The 16,226-nt window shown below is 34.9% G+C and overlaps 1 protein-coding gene across 1 annotated transcript; it reads left to right on the top strand.

Moving 5' to 3' along the window:
- Window positions 1–6,002: 6,002 nt before the first annotated feature.
- On the top strand, window positions 6,003–11,177 carry LOC147539275 (thiol protease aleurain-like). Its single transcript, XM_086643730.1, has 8 exons — window positions 6,003–6,427; window positions 6,530–6,651; window positions 7,731–7,846; window positions 8,501–8,574; window positions 8,994–9,258; window positions 9,495–9,626; window positions 10,026–10,161; window positions 10,897–11,177. Exons 1-8 carry the CDS (start codon window positions 6,234–6,236, stop codon window positions 10,932–10,934), a joined length of 1,077 nt encoding a protein of 358 aa, XP_086499856.1. The 5' UTR covers window positions 6,003–6,233; the 3' UTR covers window positions 10,935–11,177.
- The last annotated feature ends 5,049 nt before the right edge of the window (window positions 11,178–16,226 follow it).

The raw sequence follows: 16,226 nt of genomic DNA, 5'->3' as shown, positions 1-16,226 counted from the left end.
TTGTGATAATGTTAACAACTTTTGGATTTGTAAGCTTGTACGATGTACATCTTTTGGATGTTATTAATGGAATTAGCTTATCTGTCAAAAAAAAAAAAGATAATGTTAACAACAATTTTTTTTTTTTTTTTTTTTTTTGGAATCAATGTTAACAACTATTGGTTATCTCAATAATTGACTACAACAATAACTTTTGTCAAATATTAGCGGGTATTTTTTGTAAGTGGTCTATTTTGTGGCCCATTTGAGCAATTTTGGGGAGAAAAATATCTATGGATAAAATTGACCTACCAAAAGCTTGATCATCCAATCATCATGGAGATTCCATATCAGTTAGCTTGAAAAATGTGAATGATGACTGGGCGCCCATGATGATGTTGTTACAGCTAGAGTCACTTGCCATTGCTGATTTCACTAAACCACTCTTACCTTTTTATTTTGAAACATTTGGTCATCTACCTATTTAGGGTTAATTTGCATTAAGAGGTGTATTTTTGAGTAAAAGGTCAAACAAACAAGAGGTAAAAAGTCCATAGCCCATTTTATCCATCTACACAGACAAACTAACTACAGGATTGATATGTTTCACCTTTTCTATTTCCACAAATTTTATTTTCCCACATGTTTAAAAAATATGTGAAAGGTTTGAAACGTAACATGGTTCTTGAAAAAATCCACTTTTGCGCCTAAAATTCTCGGTCAATAATAAATGTAACAGTTTCAACGGTTTCACCTTTCTTCAAACAATTTTGTGGTTCTTCAAGAAACCAGAAAGAACGAGAAATATATTTTTCAAGCTTGTAGAATTTCTATATCGCTACATGAATCTTTTTAGTTTTTCTGAAATATTTTGTTGTTCTTGTATTAAATATGTTTATCTTCGTAATGTTTTTTTTTTTTTTTTTTTTTGATGAAAAGAGGCTTCGGCCTATCATTCATTAAGAATCAAAGAAGTAATGTGAAGACTATCAAACAAGATAGATTCACTGATACATGTAGGTAGTACTTGGCCTATCCAAGTGTTTACAACTCGATTATCCACTGCATATGTAACGAGATTATGAGCCACACAATTGGTTTCTCTTTGCGTAAATTTGAATCTGAATTCTTCGAAATTGTGTAGACTGTCAAAGATTTCTGCTACGATACTTCTAATTCTCCATGGTGATTCTTCAATTGGTGAGGTGCAAGCCTTGATAACATTTTGTGCGTCTCCCTCGAAGATACACTTTCTTGCGTTCAAACGTCTCGCTAGTTCAATGCCCAAAAGCATCGATTTAGCTTCAGCTTCAATTGGACTATTTGCTTGAAAGATGTTGGTTGCAGCGGCAATAAACTGTCCCTCATGGTTTCTAATCACTGCTGCTGCCCCGCCTCTTGAATTTGACCAAGCTCCGTCCACATTAATCTTTGCTACACCTTCAGTAGGGGGTTCCCAAAAACCACTATGCTGTTGGGTTTGTTGTTCATTACTTTCATAACCCTGAGGAGTACCATAGGTGCCGAATTCATGTATCATAGTTAAAGATTCCTCAATGATTCTTGCAGAACTCACTTCGACCCCTCAAAGACTTTCTTGTTCCTTGCTTTCCATAGAAACCACATCAAATGTAGTCCGATTTTTACCCCTTCACTGTTGTGTTGTTGTACAAACCAATGTTTAACAGTTTCTCGAAGAGTCATGTTTCCCTCCATTCTTATTCCAAGCGGAGAACGAAACCATAGCTCTTTAGCAAATTTGCATTCTTTGAATAAGTGGTCGATATCCTCTTCTTCTTCATGGCAAATGGGACATAACTTAATTTCAATAGGATTGTATTTCAATGAATTGACGCGAACCAGCAGAGCATTATGCAATAACCTCCATATAAAAAATTGAATTCTGGGTGCTATATCATTCATCCTCCATAGTAGAGACCATGGGAACTCAACCATACTCTCATCATTGTTGTTTGAAGAGGAAGGATTTTCCTCTTCAATGGTTTTATATAAAGACTTGGACGAGAAAACACCCTTTTCAGTCAAGCACCAAATCAGAGAGTCTTTCGCATTAGGTGAATATGACAATTTCAAGATTTCAGTAGTAGAAATCGGATCAAAAATTTGTGAAACCACACTCCTATTCCAAGTCTTTGTAATTGGGTCTATGAGGTCTTTTACCCAGAATACCATAGGGATCTCTTCATCTGTTTCTCTCGGACTTGGCCTGAATCCTCTTAGGGAGGGAATCCATGGATCCTGCCAAATTCTTATAGTCGCACCATCTCCTACTACATAGCATCTCCCCAAATCAATGAATTTCCGGAGTTCTAACATGCTTTTCCATGTACTCGTAGCAGTTGATTGACTATTATGAGTCCAAAAGTCGTCTTGTTTCAGATACTTGGCCTTTAATAACTTCACCCATAAAGCTTCCGGTTCACTAAGAAATCTCCATACTAGTTTTCCGACCAATGCCATATTCACCTGACCCATATCTCGGATTCCTAAACCACCACTTTTCAAACTTTTCTTGAGCTTTTTCCAATTCAAGTAATGTAGTCTTTTCTTATCTGGTTCTACATTTTATAATCAACAGGCAGGGGACGTAGGTATGTTAGGGCCAGGAGGGGCCATGCCCCCCCTGGCCCTTAATCATCCCCACTGTTTGTCATATAAAATTATTAAAATATCCAAACCTAAAGTTTATTGGCCCCTCCCCTTTAACCCAAACCAAATGTAAGCCCAGCCCAAGACTTAACCTAAAGTTTAACTTCCATGCACCACCCACAATTCACGGCCACCAATGATCTAATTTGATGGCCTTAACTGCCATTATTTCTACTATTTTAAGTTTAAGTCACCACCACCACCAATTAACTTCCACACATGATGACTCAGTTAACCCAATGCAAAGTTTCTATTCCAAGTTTCTTTTTAATTCTTAATTTATTTTAAATTTTTTTCAATTTTATATTAATCCTAATTGTAAAGAGAAATAATTTCGAGTCATCCATATTTTGAGTTCTCATTAACCAAAATCGATTGTGTCTCATAGATGTAATTCGAGAACAGATATGTTTTATTAGAGAAATAGTCTTTTTTTTTTCTCTCTCTCTCTCTCTCTTCTCTTCTCTGCAGTTACAAGTTAATTACACAATTGTATGTATTTTTATAAGTAAACATTCAACTTATGGATGGTGAAGACAAGAAAATCAATAAGGTAACCCAATGTTTAACGGTTAATCGAGCGTGTGCTAACTCTTCCTGTTTCTACTGCAACAGTAGAACGATCTTTTTTATTTATGCGCATAATTAAAACAAAGCTACGCCAACAAAATGGATGACAATTTTCTCTCAGATTCTTTAGTTTTGTACATTAAAGGGAAAATTGCTCAGAAGTTTGACACAAAATTCATCATAGATGATTTTAGAGATTTGAAGGAACGACGGGTTCCATTTTAATAAATTAAAAAGAAAAAAACTATCAGGTGTAGTAATCTCATACTTATTTTTCTTATATGCGTTTAATGTTTATAACTTAATTGATTTTTTTAAGTGGTAATTGTGGATGGAATTGATGTTTAAGTGGTAACTTTGGATAGAATGTAATCTCTTTATGACTTAAATATGTCTCGCAAATTCATTTATGACCTAGTTTGGCGCCCCGCCAAAATAAATTCTGGTTCCGTCCCTGACAACAGGTGAATGGAGAGTAAATGCTTTAGGTGATTAGTTTTTATACTTGTATTAAGGAAAAAATTGGCAATTTATTTTGAAGAATGTTTAATGTGTACGACAAATTTTAATGGTTATCAAGGACACAAGTAAAATGGGTAGACTTATTTTACAATTTCACTTAAATATATTAGAGCTGCAACAAAATAACCACCCCTGTATCCAGCAGAGTGAAAATATTGTTTGTTGTTTCATAAATTACCGACGCTAACATTTATGAGATTCACTAAAAATATTTATGACTTTTCTCTAGAATAAAAAGATGTCAACAAACAGTAATGTTCTTTAAGTACGTGGCGTTCACTTAATATGAAAACGAAAACCATGAATAAATACATCCAGCATTTGGATATATCACTTAATTGTATATCTAGAAAGTGAAAAATGTTGAGAGCATTAGAGAAATGCTCAGTTCTCAGTGAAAAACGTTTTTTTTTTCGTATTATTAAGCAGGTTAAAGGGTTTGACTCACATAGGAAGTGAAGAAATTACAAATCCCCTAATCTGACTATTATTTTTCTGTCCCTCTTGATTCTTCAAGTTCAGCAACGATTCGCTCAGGTCAAGCACAAAAAATACAACCCCGACTTCATCTTGGACACTCAAGTCGCAGCTTAGTTAACTTTTTTGCACTAAATGCTAAGTCAAATTTGACTTAACCATTGACCTAACATCGTCACTTGTGCCGTTAGGCCAAATTCAAATGGGCGTTGTCTTCGTTTGCTTGCATTACCTCTAACCAAGATACGTTAAATGATTGTCTTTAGTAGCATTGCCATTAACAACAAAAGACATTGTTTTTTTTTTCTTGAAGTATGTGAAGTAAGTCCAGATGTCACTAATGAAGGTTAATCCAGTCTATTCACACTCACTCTTTTGTGGGAAAATCAAATGCCTTGCAAAGGAAACTTAGCTGTTGTTTGTGGAAAAAGCATATCTCGCCGGAAGAGGTTCACCAGACTGGAGAGAGAGAGAGAGAGGGAGAGAGAGAGAGAGAGACATGATGGAGAAAGAGAAATTAATGAGTTTAGGGTTTCGTTTTCTTTTTGTTAGAGGAAAAATGGTAGGGTTTTGTAAAATTAGATTTTTAGGTGAAAAACTGAAAACTACTCTCTCCGTCCCATTTTGTTTGTAGTTTCGGGGAATCCAACTTATTAAGAAGACTTTATTTATTGTCGACAAAAAAGATACAATTTCCTAAATTACCCTCATTTAATATAGAGTATTTCATTAAATATATCATTGATAGAAGTATAGAACCAATTGGAAACTTTTATTGGTATTCAAAACAAAGGGTGGTTTTGGAAGTCCCGTGATTTTATTATTTGAATGAATGTTATAAAAGGAAATGTAACAAACATTTTGGGACAGGCATAAAAGGAATAACAACCAAACAAAATGGGACGGAGGGAATACTATTTATGTGAAAAACTGAAAATTGCTATCTTTTTATTAGAGGAGAAATTAATGAGTTTAGGGTTTCGTTTTCTTTTTTAATGAAGGATCTATTTTGAAAACTCAACTTTTAAGAGAACATCATTAATTAGTGGTTGACATTCAAAAATCACATGATTTTTCCAATTTTACCCACATTAACTTTCTTACAATACAATGAAAAAATTTTACTTACTTTTAAATCAAGTTGTCATTAAATTTAAAGTAACGAGCATTATTGGAAAAGACAAAAAAATTCTTTTCTTTAATTTTAGAAATGGGACAACCCAAAAAGGAAATCAGATCATTCATTTTGGGACAGAGGAAGTATTAAATAGGTGTATGAATGTAAAACTGTTGATTCAGACATAGAAAATTCATATTTTAAAAGCAAACATCAAACTTATGAAATAATTTAGCGAATTTAGATTCAGCCAATTCAAATCCAGACCTATAAAGAAAAAACAAACAGCACCTTAGACTAAACGACCAACCTAAATCGATACTTATTTCTTTTGTCTCATATCGTTTAAGTTTTATTTCTTTTATGGATGTCCCGAAAATTTTGTCTACTTTCTTTATATAAAATTTCTAAAACTATTCTTTAGTTTTAATGATAATAAAAATTTCAGTTAATTCTACACTTATACTTGATCTCCAAGTCCACGCTCCGAGAGTCTTCACACAAATTTAAAGATAATGGATTACCTCCACCGTCAATTAAACCTGTCATTCTAGATGTATGAGTCGATGGACAACAAAGGACCAACAATAGTTGGACAATACACTCCCATGCTATTGGAATGAAAAGATGGACAATTTAGTCTTTTCTCCTTCCAAGATTTTTTAATAACAATAACAAGAACTTAACAAAATAATTTCTCCAATGTTATCTCTTCCCACGTCATCTAATACGTCATTAATACAAAAATTCAAAGAAAAAAATTATATCAGAAATAAAAAAGAAAAGAATCTCAACCAATCTCGTCTTCCATATATATTCCCAACTTCTCTCACTTTCTCTCTCTAAACCAGTGAAGAAATTCTAGAGAGAGAGTGAAGGAGAGAAAAACAAATTACAGATGGCTCGACTCACAATCTCTTCTCTAATCATTTTCTCGTTATTTTGTTTCGTTTCTGTACAAGCTAGATCCACCTTTGAAGATGAGAATCCAATCAGATTAGTATCTGATGGCTTTCAAGAACTTGAATCGTCTTTTCTTCAAATCATCGGTGAAACTCATCATGCCCTAAAATTTGCTCGTTTTGCTCACAGGTAATTAATCTGATCTCTAATTACAATCTAAACTTGATTAAAAAGATTAATTTGATGTTGATTATGATTAATTTGATGATGATGGGATGGTTAATTTTTTAGGTACGGGAAGAAGTATGAAACAGTTGAAGAGATTAAGTTAAGATTCAGTAATTTTGTTGAGAGTTTGAAGATGATTAGATCGACTAATAGAAAAAATCTTCCTTATAAACTTGGTCTTAACAGTAAGTAATTTCTCTGAAGGTTTTTCTTAATTTTTCATTTTTTTAGCTCACCAGAAGATCGTGACCGTTCGATTCTATTGATCAGTAGTCGAGATCATCTGGTTTAAGTGCGAATTAAGTTCTCCTGTTGACCTATCTTAAGCCCCAAAGGCCAAGGGTAGAAATGGGCCGGACTTTCATTGGGTATGTCAATAGAAGGGCCGGAACAGGCCCATAAATCCGACATCCTCCATATCCTGACCTCTCAAGTTGAATATTCTTCATCACCCAAAGCCCAAGGGTAGATATGGGCTGGACTTTAATTGGGTATGTCAATAGCAGGCCCAATCAGGCCCAACAATCCTAACCAACATCCCTGTCCGACCCAATACATATCCTCGACCTCTCAAGTTGAATCTTCTTCACAACCCAAAGTCCAAGGGTAAAAATGGTCGGGTATGTCAACAGTAGGCCTGGATCAGGCCCATCACCATCCTGGTCCAAGCCAATCCATATCCTGACCTCTCAAGTTGAATCTTCTTGGGCCTGTTTGGCCTATGGGCCAACTCGTCCAGGTTGAGTCATGACAAAAATGATTGGGCTACTCTAATGGTCATTGGTGTAGCTGAGCGCATATAGGTTCCACCCATGCGGGTGTCAGACAACAACCTCTACTATAGCCTTATCATTGGCTTACAGTTACATCGATCAATTAACTTCAACCGACTAGTTATGGTAGAGTTAAGGTGGGTTAATCGTTATTCCGGACGCACCTGGCCTGAATGAAGTGGTCAACAATTATAGCTTGACCAGTCACAACCGTCTTCTTCACCATTTGTTGCCACCTTATCAGACGACGACTACCTCGCAAACATGGCCCCTTCATGAGTTTCCGCGAGTCCGTGTGAAGCTTGTGAATGTGATGGTTGTGTTACAAATAGTTTTTGTGGTCCACCGGCCCCTCACATTACTGGATGCTCACATTGCATTACCACCCAAACTACTTAAGATGGGCTTCTCTCTTAAGGGCACCACCATAGTTTAGGAAGTTATTCGTTCTATTTTAGTTTTTCTTACAGTTTGTTATGAATCTTTAACAGAGTATGCTGATATGGGCTGGGAGGAATTCAGAGGACAGAAGTTGGGTGCATCTCAGAACTGTTCTGCCACAAGAAATGGCAATCACAAGCTCACTGATGACCTTCTTCCTCCAACGGTATATACTACAAAACAAATTAACAATGAACGCAGAGCGCCTAGATATTATTTACATAGTCGTAAGCCTCCCCTTGTCTATTGATTCGCACACATCCGTTCATGTGTGGCGTTCTTTGAGTCTACATATGTCACTTTGTTGGCCAACGTGGAACAGGTGTGGTCATTGGGCCTATAACATGAGGGCCACTAGTGCTATATCAAGTGTGTGGGCATCTAAAACCATGTAGCAAGTACGGAGGCTCTAGTTGTCGTCGTGGAACTATTCTCAGTCTTTAACATACCAAATTCACAAGACATGAATGATGGGTGATGCCTTTGACGCCCGAATTGGCCTATCAAGGGAGGGGGTCTTGGTCTCTTACCATATTAAGTTTGAAAGCGTCGTACTAAAACCCCTCAATCCCCAATGAGTGGAGCGGCCTAGTTTTGCATGTGGGACTATTCTCAGTCTGTAACGTGCCAAATAAATTAGATATTGATGTGTAGATGATGCCTCTGAAGCTTGAATTCAGAACCTGCCTACACCTTAACATGCTAAACAATTAAGCACTGATTCATCTTGCCCATCAAAACAAACTGATGGAAGTCATATTTTGCAAGACTTCGATTTTATATCCTGATATCATGTTCTTTTATGCTTACTAATTTACAGAAAGATTGGAGAGAATCTGGTATAGTCAGCCCAGTAAAGAATCAAGGTCATTGCGGGTCTTGCTGGACTTTCAGGTGAGTGACTATGCTTAATGAACTATATTTTGAAGGAGTCATCCTTTAGAGTAGCCAATTCATGGGATTCTAGAAATTTGTCATTTAGTATGACAAACAATTCCAACCAAATCCCATTCGTTTTTCATTACCAATGTGGGCTAGCTTACTAATGCCTCCACTTCTGAGTGAAACTGGTTCAAAAGATATGAGCATTTTCTTTATGATGTTCATAGTTAATGTGAAACCTGGTGAAGCCCTCTTCTGGTTCCCTTTAGATGGGATTACTGGACACATTTTTTTATGGATGTATATTAATTACACTGGGCAGTCTATATCCATTAGAGGGCCCCAAAACAAAAAGTCCTGGTTCGGCCCGTGACTGCACCTTCAAATTTAGACCATTAGAAGCTAAAATTTGTTTACTTGTTTGCTTGCAGCACAACTGGAGCTTTGGAAGCAGCCTACACACAGGCTTTCGGGAAGAGTATTTCGCTATCAGAGCAGCAGTTAGTGGATTGTGCTGGGGCTTTCAACAATTTCGGTTGCCATGGTGGCTTACCATCACAAGCCTTTGAATATATCAAATACAATGGTGGTCTTGAAACTGAAGAGGCCTACCCTTACACCGCAGTAGGTGGCAGCTGCAAATTTTCGTCCGAAAATGCTGCTATTCAGGTCAAAGAATCAGTTAACATCACCGAGGTAATTCCTTCACCATCGATTTGATTATTGCCACTTCTGACAACTGAGTAAGTTCTTTTGCTTCTTTTTAGACTTACCACTCCGTGTGGTCTGGTAACGTGAATGTAGTTGACATGTACGTACCTTGTTGGCTAATGTGGTCAGACAATATCGTCCATATGGTGTCAACGCAGATGCAGCTGAAATATATCCATATTTTTTATTCCTACTTTTGTAATTTGTGCTGTATTAAATAGGGAGCTGAGAATGAGCTAAAGCATGCGGTAGCATTTGTTCGACCAGTCAGCATTGCTTTCGAAGTGATCAGTGGATTCCGTTTATACAAGAGTGGAGTTTTCACCAGTGACCACTGTGGCACCACTCCCATGGTAAGATAAACATGTATATGTGATCTGATTTATACAGCAGTTTTTATACATGAAACGTTGGTTGCCTTTTATATAAACAGTAACTTATGTAAAACTCTCTCAACACAAAGTACAAACCACATTTCTATGACTTAAACAACACCAAGGCCCTCTCAATCCAATTCAACATGGTACAGTGCTTTTTGTGGGCATTTTGACGTAGCCTCCTTAGGTGCTAGGTGCACCCAAAAGGCCTAACCAACATGTAACACCAAGTGCTATCAGGTTGTGCAAGGCCTTCTGAAGCAATGTGGATTTAAGCGCGTTGCTCATGAGCATTCCAACTCCCATTAGGAACCGCTACATATGCACATAATCAATATGTTATGTACTTATATTTCGTGATTGATTTAAATGCAGGATGTGAATCATGCTGTTCTAGCAGTTGGTTACGGTGTCGAAGATGGTGTCCCGTATTGGCTTATCAAGAACTCATGGGGTGCAGACTGGGGTGACCATGGCTACTTCAAGATGGAGCTCGGGAAGAACATGTGTGGTGAGTTCACTTCCTTGTCCATTCCTTACAGGGGTAGTGGGATTACTCTTATGTTTCCATAAATACAAAATAGACAACTCATTTTACAAATTAGAATTTTAGAGAGAGCAAATTGACATGATACCAGTGGTGAAAATCCAAAAAATATCAGCAGTTCAAATCCCATTGCTAGCATGAAGAACAAAAACAAAAGGAGAATAGTTCTAGGGTTGAGGAAGATTACGACCACTATTGTCAAGTTTTCTTTACGTCAAACTATTAGCCAGTTGGCATTGAGGAGAGAGGACCAATAGATATTGTCCATGTGGGATCTTCTCACACGCCCCCTAACGGGCAACATTTTATTGAGCCTTACACGTGTCTTTTCGTCGGGCAATGTGGAGCACGTGTTGCCGTTGGGCCTGATGGGACTAGCTCTAATGCCTTATTAAGGTTGTGGACATCGAACTTAAAACCAATTGGCAATGACTGGAGATGAACTAGATATTAAATTGTTAGTCGTGAGGTTACCCTTTTTCCCTGTGGAACTATTCTTATAGTTATCATGCCCAACCCCTGTATCTACGTAATATAGTATAAGCAAGTCTATTTACAAGTTTAGACTTTTAGGGAAAGGGGTTGTTAAAATGCAACCTAAGAACGTCAAAATATTGAAAATCAAATTCCAACAACATGAAACTGCATTACTTATTATGTTTCTACAATTCGATTGCTAACTCTGGTCGTCTGTTGCAGGTATTGCTACTTGTGCTTCCTACCCGGTCGTCGCTTAAGATACAGATACCCTCCAAAATAAGGAAATATGGTAAATGTTCTTACTGTGAATAATGTGGGTTGCATTGTGAAAGACTATTATGTACTTGATTCAATAAACACCGACATGTTTGTGAACATGTTTTTCATTCTGTGATATTTTAATAGCAAAGCTTAAAAAATGTTTCGAGTAATGTAAGTGTCGTTATGATCAGACTCGTTGTATATCCGTATCTTAATGTCAAAAGATATTTAAAGACCAATTTCAGTGTTTTTCTTAAACTAACATGAACGGGAATCTAAAATATCAATGTTTTTTTTTTTCTTAATTAGCAGTTTTAATTTTAGTTATGTAGATTTGAAAGCTGATGTTCTATCTAGGTAGTCCAAATAGGAAACCCTGTGAAGGCCGCTACTGGTTGGTATAACGTATATGTCTCTCGACTGCAAAGAACTAATGGTATTTTTGGTTGCAGGATTCCGAAGTAAGATTCCTATTAAAAGTGGGATTTGATAGGAATCATGAATCCTTCGTCTATTTAGCTACCAAGAATCTTAGGACTCTTAAATTATAAGGATTCTTAATTCCAAAATTTGTTTTGAACTAAAGTCTCACACTACACCCTAGGATTTGCTAGGATTTTGGATTAATAAACCAAGATTTCAAACTTAAAATCAACAAAAAAAAAAAGTATTTCCGTCTATAAAATAATTATTTAAAAATATTTTTTTTTAAAAAATCATTGTCTTTTCAGAAAATCATTTTTTTTTCTTCAAAAAATCGTTTTTTCCCCAAAAATTGTATTTTCCCAAAAGCTGATTTTTCCGACAACAGTTTTTTCCACCGAAAACCAATTCTTCCCTAAATAGTTTTTCTCGAAATCCAGTTTTTTTTCCCGTAAACAGACTTTTCCTTGAAAACTGTTTTTCCTCCAAACCCGTTTTTTTTATCGAAAAATGATTTTTCGATAATTGAAACTTTTTGCTTCATAAAGACCGTCTTTCCCGAATTTGTTTTTCCCAGGAAAAAAACGATGTTCGAAAAAAATCGGCTTTCGAGAAAAAAAATGATTTTGTAAAAAAAAGTTTCATGAATTAAAAAATGTTTTCGAAAAAAAATTATTTAAGGGAAAAATTATTTTTGAAAAAAAATGTTTATGAAAAAAATTAAAAAGTGGTTCTCAAATGAAACAATATTTGAAAAAACGAGTTTTGAAGACAAAGTTTCTTCAATATTTTTTCAAAAGAAACGTTTAAAAGTACTCAAATAATAGTAAATCATAGAATTCTTATTAGTTGCCAAACAACCCAAAAAATATTACTTGAATTCATGAGTCCGTAGAATCATGAATCCGAAGGACTCATGATTCTGTCATCCAAACACACCATAAATTACTTTTTTTTTTGGTTGAAGGCCATAAATTACTTCTTACTGTAGAAATTTATGGTCGAATAGAATACTATTGTGGGTTCTGAAAAGAATATGTTTGTGCATCATGTTGGTGGTTTAATTGCTTTCACTTTGTCATCATTTAGAGCATTTCCAATGGGGCAGTCAACAGAAACTTTAAAAATCCTAAGTGTCGAGTGTTAATTAAGACTTTAAGAACATCTCTAACGGGACACTCAAACCCTAAACCCCAATTGAGATTTTCTAAGTTTTGTTAGAGCATCTCCAATGCAAGACTCAATCTTAAAATCTTAAGTGCCACCTAGGACTTCAGAGTATTTTTTGAGAAAAAACCTCTCCAATGCAAAACTCAATTGAGATCTTAAGATGATGTGGAAGCATTAAGTTTTAAGATGTCTCAACTAGAAACTCTATTTTTGAGATCTCTTTTGAGAGTCTTAAGTGTCCTAGTCATCAAATTTAATTTTTGGACCAACTAGGTATCTCCCGCTCCCTGCGGGCGCGGTCAATCCCTTCGGGCTTACGCCAGTCGTGGTCGGAAATTTTAGTAGTACAAGCACGGTGGGTTCAAGCTTTCGCTCGGGGTGCACGTACTAAGTTGTCTACGTAATCGTCGTCTGATGTCGCACGAACCGAGCAAAAACCTAGACGTGCTAGCACCACATAATATTAAAATAAGCAAAAAAAGTGCTAGCACGTCTAGGTTTTCGCTTGGTTCGTGCGACATAAGACGACGATTACGTAGACAACTTAGTACGTGCACCCCGAGCGAAAGCTTGAACCCACCGTGCTTGTACTACTAAAATTTCCGACCACGACTGGCGTAAGCCCGAAGGGATTGACCGCGCCGGCAGGGCGCGGGAGATACCTAGTTAAATAAGAATTTATCAAACAATAAAGCAAGAAAAAAAATTGTAATAAGAAGCAACCAATCGTCGAGGTTCTCATATCGAATTGTAATAAGAAGCAACTAATTTTTTGAAGTACATTAAAATGAAATTTACACATCAGCAAATGAGGGGCATATCGAATTAGAGAAGGTAGGGATTCGAACATATTTAACAACAATGAAAAAAAAACATATTTAACAACAAATTCACATTCTTCATTTTAGAGAAGGTAGGGATTCGAACATATTTAACAACAATGAAAAAAGACATATTTAACAACAAATTCACATTCTTCATTTCATTTAGTTCTCTTCAAGCAATAATGCCTCTCCTACCTTCGAAAATAAAATTAAAAACTAAGTTAAGAGCAAAATATGAGTGTAGAGATTTAAAATTCACTTTGTTCCTTTCCTTATTTTCTCTTCATGGAGTAATGCCTCTCCTACCTTCCAAAAAAAACAAAGTTAAAATTAGGGATTCAAACATATTTAACAACAATGCAAAAAAAACATAGTTAACAACAAATTCACATTCTTCCTTATTTTCTCTTCATGCAGTAATGCCTCTCCTACCTTCCAAAAAAAAAAACCAAGTTAAAATTAGGGATTCAAACATATTTAACAACAATGCAAAAAAAAACATATTTAACAACAAATTCACATTCTTCCTTTCGTTATGTTCTCTATTGCCTCTCCTACCTTCGAGAATAAAATAAAAAACCAAGTTAAGAGCAAAATATGAGTGTAGAGATTTAAAAGTCACTTTCTTCCTTTCCTTAATTTCTCTTCATGCAGTAATGTCTCTTCTACCTTCCAAAAAAACCAAGTTAAAATTCTTCAATTTTGAACTTGCTAGAAGAAAAGAAGAAGAAGAAGAAGAAGGCTAATGGAAGAAAATTATGTTGCTAGAGATTCAATTCAACCACTAACATAATATGATGGAAGGATGATTAAATTCAACCGAGATATTTATTATTTAATAAGGACGGTTTTGATTTTCTCCTCACTAGTTACTCTGCATCCCACGATCTACTCCAATGATTTTCTCCTCATAATTCAGTCAACTAAAAAATTACATACAAAAGATAAACAGTGTAAAAGCTATTTAAAAAACATGCAATTCAGTATAGAAAGGAAGATTAACACAATTCATTAATGAGTAATAAGAACATTGGTATATTTTTGATACATCTATAAGACGACCAAACACCTAAAGCAAACAAAAAAATATAAAGAAATAATAAATGGGAGCAAGAAAGAGATGTTGAAGTGGAGAAGAAGATTAAAATGACAACAGAAAAGTGGGATGATCGGTTTTGAGGGAAAAAAAATAAAGGGTCGGTGGGTACATAAACCAAAATAATGTTCAAAAAAGGTTTATGATCCAATCTTCTCAAAATATGGATATTTAGTCCTTTTACATTATTGACATAAAACCCCTCACTTTCTAAACACATTACCGTCAATGTCCCACGCTCAAATTTGACGTGGAGATTTATTAGCAAAAATTGTGGAGATTTATTAGCAAAAAATATGGAGATTTATTAAAAAAAAATGGATAGAAACAAATCATAATTTCTCTCTCCTCTAAACAGATTTGGAAAGCAAATTTTCTCTTTCCTATTGTCCGAATCAATCAGAAACAAAAATCCTAACCAAAACGAAACGTCATCACCACGGATATTTCCAAATCAATTTTCTCTCTCTTCTTTACAGATTTAGAAACCAAATCAATTTTCTCTTTCCTATTATCCGAATCAATCCGAAACAAAAATCCTAACCAAAACTACTGTAAAGTATGTATAATTTATTCACAAGTTTTTTTTGCATGGTTATTTTTCATCATAAGGAAGTTTGTTTCAACGTTATGGTGAGATTTTGAGTTGATTTTTATGGTTTTTTCTGTTGTGACATAGTTGTCCAAAGCTTCGTCATAAATCAATTTTTAGAGATCTGTTTGATAAATTATGTCAATTTCTGTCTGGTATAACTTAAACTACTGTAAAATATGTATAATTTATTCACAAGTATCCGTGATTTACCACAGGATTTGGTAATTTTTGATAAATAACCAATGATAACAGTAAAAATTTAAAAGTTTTTAATTGATCAAACCTTGTAATTTCTGATAGTGGTCATTTATATGTAGGAATTTATATTGTATACTGATATACAATAAGTATGTTTTACAATGGGATTTAATGATGTACAACAAATTCTGATATACTAATGATAAAGTATAATTTTAAACGATATATACCTAAACTGTAAATACGATATTATGTATAATTTACAATAAATTATGCAAACTTTATGAAAAATAATAAGACATTTATCACAAATAATGAAATCATGTTTCCTTTCCATGTCTTTCAATATGAACATGGAATCGCATTTCAATGGTGCCCGTCCATGCACTATCCATTTGCAATCTTCAACAGGACACACAGCAGTAACACGCTTAGAATAATTCTTTATGAATTTGAAATCATGCCCGGTGTTGATGCTATATTGCCTAAGAGCATATCGAAAAGCTTTTTCACCCCCAGAAAATAACTGTCCTAGTTCTGTAAATATCTTATCCCAACCATCTGATTTCAGTTTGATTTTTCTTATTTTGATTTGATGATTCTGCCTGGAACTCCATCTGTGATAACAAAGTGAGATAGATTAATTCAAATAAATTATGTATACAAGTATATTATTTGCAGTAAATTATATGAACATTTACATAAATTACATGTACTTTACAGAAAAGTACACAGGATTTACATATGTAAATCAAAGATGTTATAATAATGAAACGAGAACTGTTTTGATATTAAATCATACATAATGTTCCATAAATTACGTATGATTTACACAAAATAATATAATGTTAATGTTATTCGTATAAAAATTTGCAGAACCAGAACATATATCATGTTCTCAATTTGATATACATCGCAGGGAAAAGTTTATATAATTTACGTTACATTATGGTAATTTATTCTAAAGTATATATAATGTTAA

Source organism: Eschscholzia californica, unplaced genomic scaffold, assembly GCF_041429995.1.
Source record: "Eschscholzia californica isolate CP2 unplaced genomic scaffold, dmEscCali1.0.p SCAF_5, whole genome shotgun sequence".
In the NCBI taxonomy this organism is placed as follows: Eukaryota; Viridiplantae; Streptophyta; class Magnoliopsida; order Ranunculales; family Papaveraceae; genus Eschscholzia; species Eschscholzia californica.
The sequence above is the reverse complement of the archived record's forward strand: the minus strand, read 5'-3'. Positions and strand labels throughout refer to the sequence as shown.

What these genes read in the sequence shown, in the direction of transcription:
- LOC147539275 (XM_086643730.1), top strand. Translation starts at nt 6,234, where the DNA reads ATGGCTCGACTCACAATCTCTTCTCTAATCATTTTCTCGTTATTTTGT. An exon ending in GGGTCTTGCTGGACTTTCAG is followed by an intron (nt 8,575 to 8,993) that starts GTGAGTGACTAT and finishes GTTTGCTTGCAG; the next exon opens with CACAACTGGAGCTTTGGAAG. An exon ending in ACTGTGGCACCACTCCCATG is followed by an intron (nt 9,627 to 10,025) that starts GTAAGATAAACA and finishes ATTTAAATGCAG; the next exon opens with GATGTGAATCATGCTGTTCT.